Source organism: Struthio camelus, chromosome 17 (genome assembly GCF_040807025.1).
Source record: "Struthio camelus isolate bStrCam1 chromosome 17, bStrCam1.hap1, whole genome shotgun sequence".
Classification (NCBI taxonomy): Eukaryota; Metazoa; Chordata; class Aves; order Struthioniformes; family Struthionidae; genus Struthio; species Struthio camelus.
The window spans coordinates 13,477,671-13,492,309 of record NC_090958.1 but is presented as its reverse complement, the minus strand read 5'-3'; the positions used below and the strand labels follow the sequence as shown (position 1 = coordinate 13,492,309).

The following is a 14,639-nucleotide window of genomic DNA, read 5'->3' as shown; positions in this document are numbered from 1 at the left end:
TGGTATTATTCTTTGCTGATCCTTCTGCCGAGATAGAAGATAGGAACAAGAATGAATGTAAGAAACGATTTAGAAAGACAATTCACAGACCGTATTGTAAGAAGGACATTTATGGTATTATTTGCATCAGTTTTGGGCTAACAAGCGGAGGAAAAGTTCTCCATGAAAGTGCATTGTCCATTGAAAGGCAAATTTCTATCAAATAATGGTCTTGGTTCTAACGAGGTGCTTGTGGTAGTGCGATCGCGGACGTGCGGCTGTGCTCTGCTCATCGCACAGGCATTTGGGTTCTGGCAAGGATGGATCCGTGGGTGTTTCACAGGCCCCCTTTGCTTTCTGATCTTAGAAATATGGGTGCCTGGCTCTAAATACTTCAAGGCAGCTGGCAAAGAGGTGGTTAAAAGCATGTTGAAATGCTGGAGAGGACAGCACAGAAAGAAAAGCCATTTATCCTCTTAAATAAATCAGTCAGTCCTGTCTGAGGTTGCGGGTGATTCAAATTCCAGCTTCCTCCATTAAACAAATCCTGGCATTCCTGGTGCTGCTAGGATGAGCATGACTGTGTCCCATTTATCCAGTTCAACAGATAATCTGAACTTGAGAACCACCGTCTCCGTTATCAGTTAGATATTTTTACAGCACTTTTAAAGAGTTCATTTATGTCTTTATTCTATAACAAGGCTTATCAATCACTAAGAATGACTTTTTAATGTAGGTCAAATTTTAGCCTAAAGCTGTCGAACAGTTTTTCTTTGTGCGGCTGTGGAGGCCATGTAAGAGCTCCCTGCCCCCAGATCTCCCTTGCTGGTGTCGTCGGAGGGGAGCAGCACGGCTTGGAAACAGCACAGAGCAGAGCTCCCTTTGGTGGTAGTTCGGCTCCTGGAAACTGAGATCTTCACGTCTGAAGGGTGTGTGTTGCCTGGAAACTGAGGGGAAGAGACAAAGCGAAGGTCCCGCAGTGCGTGCGGCATGGTTGCCCCTGAGCAAGCGTCTTGTCGTTTGTTGTCTCCATGGTGTTTTCTCTGTAGGGCTCGGTTGTGTGTAAGCGTTGAGGTCATGTCTTCTGGGCCTCGGATGACTGCTGCTGCGCTGAGGTTTGTCCCGCTGGTAGCCGAATTGCTTCTGGCTCCTTCTTAAGCAGCCTGAGAACAGGAGAATTCCCTTGGAGATCAGCAGGAATTTGGCTCCAGCCTGTGGCTAAGGGGAGGGGTTAACTTTCTGCCACAAGCTTTGGCTCCTTTTGGTCTCTGATCTCAGCGCCTAGTTTGCTTTCCCCAGTTTCAGGAACTTCATGGTTGGAGTTGGTGTCAGATCAAAATTCTGCAATGTAATTCAAGGTGAAAGAGTCCAGCCCCAACCATTAGGTTGCGTTCAGGGGAAATTTAGCACGCGGTGTCTGTTTGGGTCCAGCTGTTGGGGATCAGGAAGAGCCCCCTCCTTTCTCTGGAGCCGTGCTTCCCACGGCGCGTGCCGTCTGAGCAGCCTGCAGGAAGCTCGTTGTCCTTCGGATGCCCAGGTTGGCTGATGTCAGGTGAAGGGAGTCTCTGCCCTTGATGTCCATGCCAAGTCCGTTTCCCCCATTAATTTACCATTGTCCCAAACCTCAGCCATCCCACAAGTAACTCCACAGTGAGGGGACCCAGGTCCCTCTCTGCCTTGAGCTCCTGGGGCCAGAAAATGGGAGGAAGGAAGGAGCTGAAAGTCACAGCAAGTCAGTTAATGTCACAGCAGGGCAACTTAGGTGCAACCACCAGAGAAGACACCTGAAAGTGTCCTGGGAGAGTGGCGGACCACCTTAGGCACTGTCCCTGCAGTGGAATTGCTGCAAAGGGTGCTTGGTCATCACCCTCTTCCCTGAGCCTGAAGGGAGGAGGAAGGGTCCCCGTCTCTCACCCCCTTCAGGAAGATGTGACCTTACTGTGGCACCTGCTGGGGACAGCGGGAAGGTTAAAGCACAGGGTCAGAGGGGGCCAAACAAACAAAGCGAAGTTGGGCAAAATGCACCTGCTCTCCAGCCTAAGTTGGAAGTCAGGGAGGTTCCTCTGTTGAACCCTGAGACCCTTCCTCCAAACTGCCATGAGTTTCGGGTTTGAAATGAAGCCTCAAGTGAGGTGGGATTTGCCTGCCTCTGGTCCTCCCTCACGGGCATTTTGTTGCGCTGTCTGTGCTCAGTTTCCTGCAACAAGTTTCCACTAAGAACTGCCAGCGTCCAAGAGGAGAATAAAAGATGACTGTATAATCCCTCAGGTTAGGACTCTGCTGTTGCCATTATCAAAGATAGTTTGCAGCCGGATGGGAAAATTAAATGTCAGCATTGGAATGCATGAAGGTCATCGGATCCCATTACTTAAGTAATGTATACAGATCCGTTGTGACACATTCATTTGCTAACAGAGACCACACACAGTTCAGTAGGGAAGTCGGGTATAAACATGTAAATGGGAAAGGTATTTCCATGCGGAACGGACGGGACCTTCAGCACCTCTCTCTCTCTCTCGCTATGTATATTTCTTTCCTTTTCTTTTCTCATCACCCTTTCTCCATGTTTCACAGGACTGGCTGACAAAATTTGGTTATCTGCCTCCTCCGGATCCCGTCACAGGACAACTGCAGACCCAGGAGGAGCTCACGAAAGCCATCACTGCCATGCAGCGGTTTGGAGGTCTCGAAGCAACAGGGATCCTAGGTCAGTTTTAAATGAGCCCCTTTATCTGTGGTGCATAGGGACGGCCGGGTGCAGAGGTGGCTCCGAATAAGTCTGGGGAAGAGAGAGGCCTGCGTGCTCCTGTACCAGTGTGTTGTGGAGTGGCAGAGTTTGCAGGAAGATCTGGCGCATGTGTAACGTACATCTCCGTTTGCAGTTATAAGAGTAATTACATGGCTCAGGTGCTTTGTTGCCTTGAGCTTTTAACAGCCTGAGGCAAGCAATTATTTCACCAGACCCACAAACCCTTGGGGTTCCTATCATGCTTAAAATAGCTCTTGACGTGTTCAAAAAAAAAAAAAAGGCAGAAAAACTAAGGCTGATAGGTTGTTTTGTTCAAAGCCTTAACTGCAGCATCAAACTGAGTGAAACAAAAATTCTGATTTAACCCTCCACATTTACATGGACAGATCTTCCTGTATCCTTCGTTAGGAAAAGGAGCAGGGGAGGGAGAAGGATCGCCGCAGCAGCACCCCGGCCACGGTTCCTCTCCCTGCTCCTGCCCACGGCGTTTTTGCAGCGAGCGGCTGCAGACTTTCCTGGCTCTCCTCGGAGAGAGCCAAGCCAGGGCTCAGCTACGGCAACTCACAGCTGCGCAGGGATGGCCTCATGGTTCAAGCATGAAGCTTGGGCGTTCAGGAGCGTGTCCCGGCGGCGCCGGGGATCCCTGTGCGACCAGGGTGTGTGTTTAACCTGCTCATGCCTCTGCTTCTGCCTCGGGAAAGTGGAGATGTGGAGCAGCGGTGGGTGGGTGGGAAGGCTTCAGTCGATCCTGCTGGATATATAGAGCTGCAAGGGGTTATCACAGCGCTGAAGCAAGGCAGTCTCGATGGTTAAAGTGTTTCACAAGCCGGGTGCCTCCAACATTGCCCGCTGTGTGAGGGCTGCTTGGGTTCCCACCATGCTCTCAGGCTCTTCCTGGGATCACCATGGCTGGGGGCCAGGCTCGGTGATCCTGCCGGCTTTGCCCAGCCCAGGTTGGCCCAAAGCCCTCGGCCTGCGGCGCTCGCTCAGCGCCTGCCGGCCCAGGCAGCTCGGGTGGCCGGCAAGGGCTTGGCGGTGGGTGACTTTTGCCTGGGCTGGTGACCGCATCAGGCTGGCATGAAGCACCCGCAAGCGTGAACCAGCCGAATCAAAGCCAGGCTGAAGAGATGCAAGTTCCCTTGCTTGGCCCTGCCTGGTTTTTCTCAATATTCACATTGAAAGAAGAGAGGGAAGGAGAAAGCGAGCGTTATCCGAGCCCTTTGAAAGGGTGCCTGTTGGCTCTCTTCCTCTCGCAGCCGGCTAGCAATTATCCCCCTCGTGCCTCGGAAACGGCCGAGCCCGACGCCCAGCAGCGAGCTCCCGCACCGCGGTCAGTGTGCTCTCGCTGCCTCTATTTAGGAGAGAATTAGAGAGAAGCTGCTAATTAGCGGGCGCCTCTGCCGTGCCAGCTCGGGGCGACGCTCGGCGAGGCCGCGGCCGAGCAGCCCCCTCTCCCGCCTCCTTCCGCGCCATCGCCCAGCCCTTCCCTCTCTGCTCTTCGTTAAGCACGTGCAATTATTGTTATTTTTTTTCCTTCCACCTTGTCGCAAGCCCCAGGAGGCCCGGGAGCAGGCCCTGACTGACTTGCCGCTCTTTCTGCACTTTCTGCTTCGGAAGTGATGTTTAAAGCGGGACTTGTGGGCGGCCCTGGGTAGATCGTGGGTTTAGGTTTGAGCCTGAAAATAAAGCGCTTAAATAAAGATATAAAACCGGCACTGAAAACTGGTGAAGGAACAGCATCCGTCTCGTTTTCAGCGGATGAGAATGTGGCCTTTAAGATGTCATTCGATTTCAGAAGTAAAAAGGAAGGAACATGAACGTTTTCCAGATCCTAGCTTAAACAGAGATGTAGCGTATTTACATGCAAACTTCTCCCTGCTTTGCCGGAGGAATAACAGGTAATGCAGAGAAATAGAGAATAAAACAGAATAAATAAAATCCTATGTTTTAAAAAGTGGTCGAAGCAGGTCACAGGCTGTCTGCCACGCAGGTTGGCCAGAGCAGTGAAGTGTCTCGCAGAAGGCAACGTGCTGAATTTTCTCCCGCAATCAGTAAAGCCGTCCGTTTGCCCTAGCGAAGGAGCTGCCGTTTAAGCCAGGCGTTAGCAGAGGAGCCAGAAGAGCACCGAGCGTTTCCCCCCGCCCCGACCCCATCCCCGAGCAGCCCGGCTTGGCCGAGAGTTCGCATAAACGTCCTTTCAGCCGAAAGCTGGGCTTGGCGGGCGCTCTGGTTTTGGACGGCCCGCGGCGGCGCGGGGAAGCCCTCGCTTCCAGGTCAGCAAGACGCTGCAGCGGCTCCAGGCCTGTTTTACGGGGAGCGTTATCGCTGCGGCATTGCCACCGCCTGACTGATGAGTGCACTGCCTCTCGCTCGCTGCTGCATCGCGCGTGCTTCCCTTCCCTTTTCCCTGTCCCCACTGGTATTTTTGAGCCATGGTTTCCAGCCGTGGGAGCAGAGGCAATAAAATTATTTCCATCACATTATTTCCTTCCCCCCCCCTTTAACCTAGACGAAGCCACGCTGGAGTTGATGAAAACCCCTCGCTGCTCTCTCCCTGATCTTGCTGCCTCAGAGACCAGGAAAAAGCGATACGCTCAGGCCGTGACCAAGTGGAACAAAAGGAACTTATCTTGGAGGTAGGAATTAGTCTTTCGCTATTTAAACGCGGCAGCAAAGAGCGGATCGTACGCAGACCTAGTCTGCATATGGCTTTGGGGTGAGGTTCAGCGTGACTGTGTTGAAACGCCTCCTTGCGTGCTCCCGGGACCCAACGAGGTCTCCATGTAAACTCCCCAGCTGCCGATCCCAGCCTGGCTTCCCAGTCTTTGCCGTGGGTTTGGCTTCCTGGAGCGGCACGGCCGTGGGCCGGCAGAGGTGTGGATTTGGTGGAGCGTGACCTGGGCGCCGTTTGCAGTATTGCAGCGGTTACGGCGCTTGTTTTCTCTCTTGAGTTCCTGGGGACTCTGCTGTGTGCGGAGCAGCTGCCACGGATTGACGTGGCGCAGGCTGCTCTTACCTCGTCCCGCCTGGGATCGCATAGGAGTATTTTCTGGGTAATGGAGTGATTTGGTCCCTTTCTTCTAGTCCTTGTCCTGGGGGGCCGTTTCCCTTCGAGTCCTTGGGTGACGGGTGTGGGTCTCTGTGAACCTGAGAAATGTGGGAGTTTAGGTCCAGCTCCTCAAGCCCACCGCCTGCAGCCCCCCGGCGGGGGAGCGTTTGGAAACAAGTGTCCTCTCGATCCACTGCCCAACCAAGACTTGAGCTTTCTGGGGCTCATTTTTCCTCCCTCAAAGCCCGTGTGCAACAGTGATCGTTCCCCGAAGAGCAGCTGAGGAAAGCCAAGTGCCATGAGAGGCTCGTGCTGTCCTGAAGACACGTGCTCGTGGCGCGGAGGGAGCTCCTTATTAATAACAAACCACGCTTTGATCCTGACATCGTCCCTCGAGCGCTGCAGTAACCAATCTTGCCGTGGCTGTTGCTGTTGACAGGCAGCGAAACCGTGACCTTAACAGGGATTTGGTCTGCTTGCAGCCCGTCCTGCAGAGACCTTGTTTTCAGGAAGGATAAACATGATGCAGCTGTTAGCTTCAGTAAGAAACAGTTTTGGCTCGTGGAGGCGTTTTAACAGGGGCTTGGGAGAGGGTCCCAAGGCATTGGGATTTCTGCGCTTTTACCGAGCAAGTAAAGCCAACAGCCCGAGGAGTGACCCCACGGAGTTAGCGGTTACAGGAGCGCGCGGAGCAGGGCAGCGGCTGGAGCCAGAGCGACGTGGTCCGGGTGAACCTTGCAGCCTCTGCTGAGCTCTGTGCTGCTGCTACACCGCTAACAATTTGCAGGGCAGCTACCCAATTCCAGCCTGGGCGAAGCTAGATAGAGCTGCAGTCACGGCCCAGATTGAGCGTGGCGACCATCTCACGGCAGGACTTGAGCCGTGCTGATACGTGTCAGTCGTCCCAGGCTCGAGTGCAACGTGAGAAGGGAAATAAGGTCAGTTTGCGGTGGCGGCCTCAGCCCCGGGGTGCTAACCCGCTTCACTTTCCTCTCTGAGGCTGAGTGGTGCTGCTGCCCAGGCTGCCATAAAAAAGGGTTTTAGGCCTGAGACAATTTTATATGTATGATATAAAAATCCCATCTCCTGACAAACTCATTTCTGCTTTTTATTTTTCCATCCTTTCCAAGATCTTGGCTGTTGTTCAGGAAGGGGCTATATTTTATAATGGGAGGTTGTATAACCCAACTGGAGGCTCCAGCGTTATACTCCGGTGTGGTATTTACATCCGGCAGTTGAGATTAGAATAACTTCTTTGGAAACTGCCATGAAAATCTGCCAATACAGGCATAAAGTTTTACATGCCTCCCTTTCACACATTGATTGGAGAGTTAAAAAAAGAGCAAGCAAAACCCAATTCTGTTGAGCTTCGCGTTAGGAAAGGAAAGCAATCGCGAGGCTGGAAGGCAGGGGCAAGGGGAGCTTGCGCAGCTGTGCTGAAGGGTCGCCCGGGACGGGCACTGCAGGCGCGCAGGAGGCACTGCCTTGGACACCAGGCTTTTACAGGGCTGCTGGCGGTTCGCGTTTCTTCACTCAACCGTCCTCTTTTTACCCACGAGCACAGCTAACGCTGGGGCGCCTGGGAGGCGCGGGGACCCAAACGGGGCGCCCGCGTCCTCACGTCGGGGTCAGAGCGTCCTAAGCGCGGGGGTCCGACGCGCGCGCTCTGCTGCACCTTGTCTCCATGGGAGTTCCCAGGATCTCAAGACCATCTAGATCTTCTTTTCGGGAGATTTTCTTGGCGCGGTACCTGGGTACCAAGGCGCTGGGTGAGCTGACTGGGATCAGGTGGGAGCAGGATACATTTGGGGGTTGTCAGGGGCGGGCTGCGGAGAGCCGTGTGCCGCGGATGCCCTCTGCCGGCGCTGGGAGCTGCAGCCCCCGCCGCCTCCCCGCGAGGGGTTTCCCTCGGGTTTCGCAGCCGGTTAATTTTGCTTGATGGCTTCCAGTTATACCGGAAGCTTGGGGTGTCCGAGCCGGAGCAAAACCTTTTGGTGGCCGCCCTGCGGTCTCCGTGAGCGTCTCCAGGCCGCCCACGGTGGATTTGTGCAGCCAGCTGAGCCGAGATGTGGATTTATTGCAGCGAGGAGACAGCGACTCCCTCCTCGTCGGTAGCGGGAGCAGGGGACGCTGCCGGGCCGGTGCCCATAAATAACGGCGTGTGGCCAGGGTGACCCCCCTCGTACGCACGCACGTGTGCCGGGGCCGCCGCACTGCCCCTCGGAGGCAGGAGCGGCCCGTCTCGAGCGCAGGGCTGGTTCACGGCTGCTGTGGCATGCCACCAGCAGCACCTGCGGCACCCGTCACCGCTACGTGCAACCCTCGTGTAAAAAGCCGGGTGTCACCGGAGCAGGGACGAGGCCGTTCACTTCGCTGTGGCGGTGGTGCAAGCCCGGCTCGCTCGGCCTCCCCCAGCACGGCTGCTCCTTTCCCAGCCCAGGGAGCTGGCTGTGAAATTTGATTTCACCCACGTCTTCTCCTTGGAATCAATTATCTCCCGTGCCGGCGCGTACTGCCGAGCCGACGGGTGCCGCCTGATGATGTGTGCATACTAAAAGGCAGAATAAGGATTATCGCACAAAAAGAACGGGAGGCCAATTTCACTAATCTTTGCAAAATGCTGGGAGAGCCTTCGTGAAAGGGGCTCTGGAGAGCGCGAACTCTCCGGCGCCCGTTTCCTGGCGCGACTCAGCTCCTGTTGGCCATCCGGATGCCGGGCTGTTCCTGGTGTAGCACCGCAGCGTGCCGGCTCCCAAGCTGATCTGCCAAGCGACCCCAGGTGCTTCGGACAGCGTCTACACTTTCAATTATCCCTTCTTCCCCCCTTCAGAAAAATCAATTTGGGTTTATCAGGCAATCCATAGTCTGTTATGTTTGGTAGTTATCAGCATTTATTTTATTTCTCTCTAGTTTCAGGGTTGCACAACGTGAAGGAGTGCTTTCATTAAGCAGGGATCGATTTCCCGTACATCACCCGTATTCCTTCTCTTTTGTCACCCTGTCAGGGGGGGAACAGGCAAGGAACCCAGAAATCCAGGTTCTCACCAGCGCGGATGCTGGTCCATGGCGGATAGAAACCAATTAGTCCTCTCTGGGCTCTACTTATCAACCAACTTGGGCCCCAAAGTACTTTTGGATGGGGACTACAGAAGGCACTGGCAGTACTGGCAGGAACTGGTTTAAAGATGTCTTTTACCGGTCTGCAAGGTATTCTCTTTGGGATCCAGCTGTGCCGCGTGAAGCCATGCAGCGCTCGGCAGCAGGCCGTTTGCAGCAGCGTGGTGGATGTTGCCTCCCCAGGAGGCTGCGGGCAGCCCCATCTGACGGAGGTGCGGGCACGGGAACCTCTCGCGGAGCTGCAGTACCTCCCTGCTCCCACGGCAGAGCTGCTTGCGGCACGAACTTCCCTCTGGCACTCAGTTCTTGGAGCCTTTTTGACATGCAGCTTTGCAGGGAGCCGGGCTGGTGCCGCAATGGGGAGTCGGAGCTGGCCGGACTGGAGAAGGCGTGCGGACAGGGAGCGGCCTGCGACCTGTCCCGGGAAGCACACCTCTGCCAGGCAGAGCCCCTTCAGAAAGCGCGAACCCAAGCCACGCACTTCAAGTTGGACCTGTTGAAGGTGGTGCGACTGGGTGATCTCCTAGATCAGGTGCCCTGGCTCCAGGAGGAACAGGGTGCCAAGCTTCTTCAAGGCTACTTAGGGGAGATGTTTGCCTCCACGTGTCCCTGGCTGCATCGCATTAGATCTGTCTTCTCCTGCCCGATTTCTATCTTGTTCAGCTACGATTTTACTTTCTTTAGCATTTCAATCCATAGCACCTCTTGTGGGAATTTCTGGAGAGGGGAGGTTTCTCTCCAGTTACTCAAACCAAGCCTTTACCAGAGACTGGAGCTCTTTAAGAGGCATCTCAGGAGGGATTAATGCCCAGGAACAAGAGGCGTTGATCTCCACTGGCTATCTAGGCACCATTATACTATGAATAATAGTAATAATCAAGGTGGGAGGAAACTTCTTTAGCCCTTTGTGCATCTACATTATGTTAGAAATGTGCTGCTTTTTTGGTGGGACTTGATAAAGCAGTGCCGTTGAACATCCTATTGATATAATAATCTTCTTCTAATCTCATTGAAAACAATTAGCAGAGCTCCTGCAATCAAATCAGATTCTGAATTGGAAATCCTGATGGGATTCTTTTGAAAAATAACAGTGGTAATGAATAAAGGATCAGGGATTTTTCACTTACACCTGCAGCATGCTAATAAAACGTGGGTCAGCTCAGAGGTGCAGGACCTTTTATAAGAAGCAAAATAAGTATTGATATTGTTTCCGCCTTAATTTAATGTTTCTGGAGTTAGGGATTAGAATGAATATTAATAATATTTGTCTCTTCAAACAGTGCTTTTCATCCACCAGCCTTTTTCAAGGAAGATTAGATTTGTTATTCTCATTTTTACAGTTGTGGAAAGTGAGGCAAAGGAAAGGAAAATGGTTCACACGGTAGAGCAGGGCTTGAGGCAGGAAGAGCAGATAATATTCCTGAATCTGAGTCCCATGCCCTGAGCACTCAGACCTTGAAGATGAGGTCCTAGGTCCTGGAATAAGCGTGGTGCGTTTTACACGTATAGTTACTTATTTAGTTGACATTAAAGCTGCAAAGGGTTTACCTAAATATGGTGGTGTATCCTGGAAGGTGAAGACACTTCCTCACTTATTTAAGGAATATCTGAAAGGGAGATGACCTTTTTTACGTTGCAGAGGTTCACAGTGAAACCTTCAATTAGAGCAATATCAAGTATATGCTTTGCTGCTAGTGTGCAGCCTGCCCTTCATCTAGTCTCAGCTAGCCTCTTTCATAAATTAAAAACTACCTGAGAATTGTCTTTTCTAATCCCATGCTCATACTGTTTGTACCTCCATGTACCACTCCTTAGAGGTGTTTAGCTGTCGAGGTCTTTCTTTCTCTAGACTAGTTTAGAGATAGCAAGGGCATAGATATGACTAATTTTTGCCATTGTGGCTGTGATGTCTTTTGCCTGATCTGCCCAGTTTGTTTACAGCATCTCTAGGACAGGTTTCCCAAGCTCGTTGGAGAAACTTTCAGGGAGGCTGCTAGCTGCCTGCTCGTTCTCACAAGTGTAGGGCTTTTTCTATCCTGAATTTAAACCTCACTGACTTTGCCCAGGTCAGGCAGCTTTGGGATGTATGTCTCTGAGGGCACAGGATAGAAAGCAAGTATTTGTGAAAGCAAGAGCAGCCAACTTCTGCAGTAGGTTGCTCATATTCCTCTTTACTGATCCATGATGTCTCCCAAATTGTTATGTAATTTTACACAAATTTTTACTAGTAGGAAGTGACAAGTGGCATGGCATCCCTTCCTGACACCTGTAATTACCTCTAGAGGTTTAGTCAAGTCATTACTTCGCACTGGTGCTGGGGAATAGTGTAATATTGAGTGATGTTCTCTGAGCTATATTACGCAGGAGGGCGAGTGAGGTGATCATAATTGTTACTTTAGCCTTTAAAATCTGTCAAGCCATGAATATTTCATGAACGCTTTGGTTAGTGTGCTGGTACACAAGAAATAAAATGTCCGTTATTACAAGGGTAGAGCTGGCCAGAAATTTTCCAGTAGAATTGTTTTCTATCAATAATTACTCAGTCAATAGTACATTTTCCTAGAATTTATTTATTTTTGTCAAAAGCGTCAATGAAAGATTATCTAAACATACTCTTTCAGAAGTCAGGATGCCTTATTGCATCTTTGTCTTTTCACCTTTTATATTAAATCAATAGTACCGCGAATTCTTTCTTGAGATTTGATTACGCGGGAAACATTGACTTTTTTCATTCCAACTTAGAACAAAAGGGAGGTTTGAATTACGCCGCTGCAGGGCAAAGCCTGGCATGCTGCTATTCCCATCTGACTTTTCTTCCAGGACAAGGCAGTGTTGGGGATTGAGTGGTGTTATCCCAATATAGAGAAAACATATATCCCCCTTGATATGTGCAATAGTGTAGTAAGCCCCAGCCCCATCTGTACTTTTTCTACCAAGAAAGAGCTTCTCCACTACAGTGCTCCATCAGATATGCTATCTACCACCAGCAACAGGTTGGAGGATTTTGAACAAGATTTGCATAAAATGTATCCTTTCCTCTTCCTCATTATATATTGTGGTCTCAAAGATGGCCGGCAGTATGCCAGTGTCAGAGTTTGTTTTATGCCTCCAGCAAACATGCCGGGGAGTATATGGAAGCAGCAAATCTGTCGTGGATTTACATGCCAGCATAAGGACCTGCTGGTTGTTACAGGAAAACTCACGGGCCTGTGTGTGGGGCAATGGCTTCAGCAGTCAATAATCTTTATGTTTGGGTTGCATTTGGAACAAGTAAGTGGTGAGAAAATAATTATCAACAGATCTGAAAGGGAACTCACCAAAAAAAAAAAAAAAGTTTGGGCAAGCTCTAGAAAGGGAATCACGGCTTTGTGATTTCCAAGGATGAGCAAGGTAGTAGTTCTGGGTATAAGTGACAGAGTTTGTCTGTGGAAGTGTAGCTAGTAGCTCTGAAATGTAAGTGACTCAGAGACTCACAAATACACATAAATCAAGTGCGTTCTCAGGTGAGCTAAGAGCTCTGCTGCTTCACAGCAGCACTGTGTTGTTCGCAGCTGAACCAGGCATCTGCAGAGCCCTTTCTGGTGGTGTGCAGAGATGGCCCAAGGTGTGGAGGAGCTCACTCTGAGAGGTCCCTCTGTCATAAAACAATCAGCAGAATGAGAAAGATGCTCATCCTCTTTGTTACTGTCTTATCCTTTTTTCATTCTTTTTTTTTTTTTTTTGTCTCTCTCTCAGGGTCCGCACCTTTCCAAAAGAATCCCACCTGGGCCACGACACAGTCCGTGCCCTTATGTACTATGCCCTGAAGGTCTGGAGCGACATTACCCCACTGAATTTCCATGAGGTGGCAGGTAACAATGCTGACATACAGATCGACTTCTCCAAGGCAGATCACAATGATGGCTATCCTTTCGACGGGCCTGGTGGCACAGTAGCACACGCTTTCTTCCCTGGAGACCACCACACAGCAGGAGACACTCATTTTGATGATGATGAATATTGGACCTTCCGATCATCAGGTACGTCAGGTAAGGGAGCTGCAGCCAAACTCACAAACTGCCAGCTCCTCTCTTCTGCATCAACGTTTAGGGTGATTCTGTCTCTGTTACACCTTCACCCTCAGCTTGGGACTCCCTTGACCTTCTTCTGGTTCCCTCAACTTTGCCAGCAAAACACCACCACTCACTGTTGGTAACCTTTTGTTTTCCTCGAAGCCTCAATGACATCTCTGTATTTCTCCCCATCATACGCACAGTTGCGGGTTGCTATTCACGGGAAACTGGGGCATAACACCTTTGGGACCCAGTTGTCCCCTCTGCTGTGCAGTCGCTGTTCATTTGTGGGAGGAGGCGTATGTGGGCAGTGACCCGCCTTTGCATGGTGGCATACAAGACTGGGCTTGAGAGAGCCAGCCCTCTGCTAATCCATGTTTTAAAACTGGTCCTGCCACAGCAGAGGAGCCCAGGTCCCAGCCACTGTCATAACCCTTCCCTGATCTCTCCCACACCCTATAGCTGCCTCCCGTCTTAGGGGATGGAAGTCCTGATGCCAATGCAGATTGGGCTGAAAACTGCCATTTTTAACAGAAAACAACTAGCCCTCCTGCTCCTGCTGTAAGAGCAGGCAGAGCAACACCAACCTCTTCTCTTCCCCGGCCTGGAGGGGCACCAGCATGTGTCTGTGACAGCCCCTGGCTGGGGACAGGGTTCTGACTCCATCTTTTGGGTGGCTTCGCTGGCACATGCCTCAGTTTTCTGTTTATAGAGGATCTTATTTTTAAAGCATATTTACACTGACCTCTCTGGAAAGGGCTCTGAGGACTACAGAGAAAAGAAACTCCTGGCTGAGCTAGATTTTTCCTGCCATCTCTTGTCCCTTAACTGACTTCAAGATGATGATTATAAGTTATGGTTTTATGGGGTTGTTTTCTTTATATGTCATTTTGTCTAGCTAACAGCACAGTTTTAACAAGTGGAGGGACCTTTACAAGTGAGCGTGTCTCAGCTGCACAAGCCATTTGTAGGAGATCCCATCTCACAACCTTCGTGTTGGGTTCACTTTGACAGTGTGTTGCTGCTGCCGTCACTAGCTGCTAATTTACGTGTCACACCACTTCTGTCATGCTAAGCCTCACTTCTGTCCCCTCGGCTAAGCCCTAGGCTGGAGTTGTGGGGGCTAAAGTCTTCCTCGCTGCCCCAGGTGGAGCACTTAAATGGTGGTGCCTCTCATGGGCTGTAGCCTTGGTGCCAGAAATGTTTCACTGGAAATTTTCCATCTGTGGGCGAGTCCTTGTATACTAGACACTCACATATTCTTGCGAGGAGGAGCGTGCACCTGTGCTGTTCCCTCTAGGTGATTGATTCTGCTGTCCTGGTGTTAGACAGGCAGACCCAAGGCACTGCATCGCCAACCCCAGGAAACCATGACAAGCCAGGCTGGAGCCCAGGCTGGGGCCAAGCAATGGCTCTTGGCCTTGGCTTTGGACCCCCAGACCTGGAGCAGAGGGTCACTCCCCACAGAGACCCGGGGAGCATCGCTGCAGTGCAGCTGTGAACACCCCCATCTGGCTGACAGGATGCTCTTAGTTTTGTGCTCCTGTAAAACTAGGTCAAAATCAACCTGTTCCTTGGTTCTTGCCATTCTGTAACAGCAACTAGTGTCTCTTAAGAAAAAAAAAAGCGTCAGCTCTGTTCTGCGAGCATACATAGCTGAGGCGAGCATGCGAGTTTGGTAGCTTGTCTTAGC

The 14,639-nt window shown here is 51.3% G+C and overlaps 1 protein-coding gene across 8 annotated transcripts in view; it reads left to right on the top strand.

The window, feature by feature from the left end:
- MMP17 (matrix metallopeptidase 17) overlaps positions 1 to 14,639 on the top strand; it is a 78,369-nt gene that overhangs the window by 48,649 nt on the left and 15,081 nt on the right. For 4 of the 8 annotated variants that reach the window (XM_068910695.1, XM_068910701.1, XM_068910698.1 and 1 more), the window contains exons 2-4: positions 2,554 to 2,686; positions 5,238 to 5,364; positions 12,630 to 12,913. In XM_068910695.1, the coding sequence (XP_068766796.1) occupies positions 2,554 to 2,686; positions 5,238 to 5,364; positions 12,630 to 12,913 (544 nt within the window). Of the gene's footprint in view, positions 1 to 2,553; positions 2,687 to 5,237; positions 5,365 to 12,629; positions 12,923 to 14,639 lie in introns of all 8 variants that reach the window. The other 4 variants (XM_068910697.1, XM_068910694.1, XM_068910699.1 and 1 more) reach the window with 1 other exon arrangement.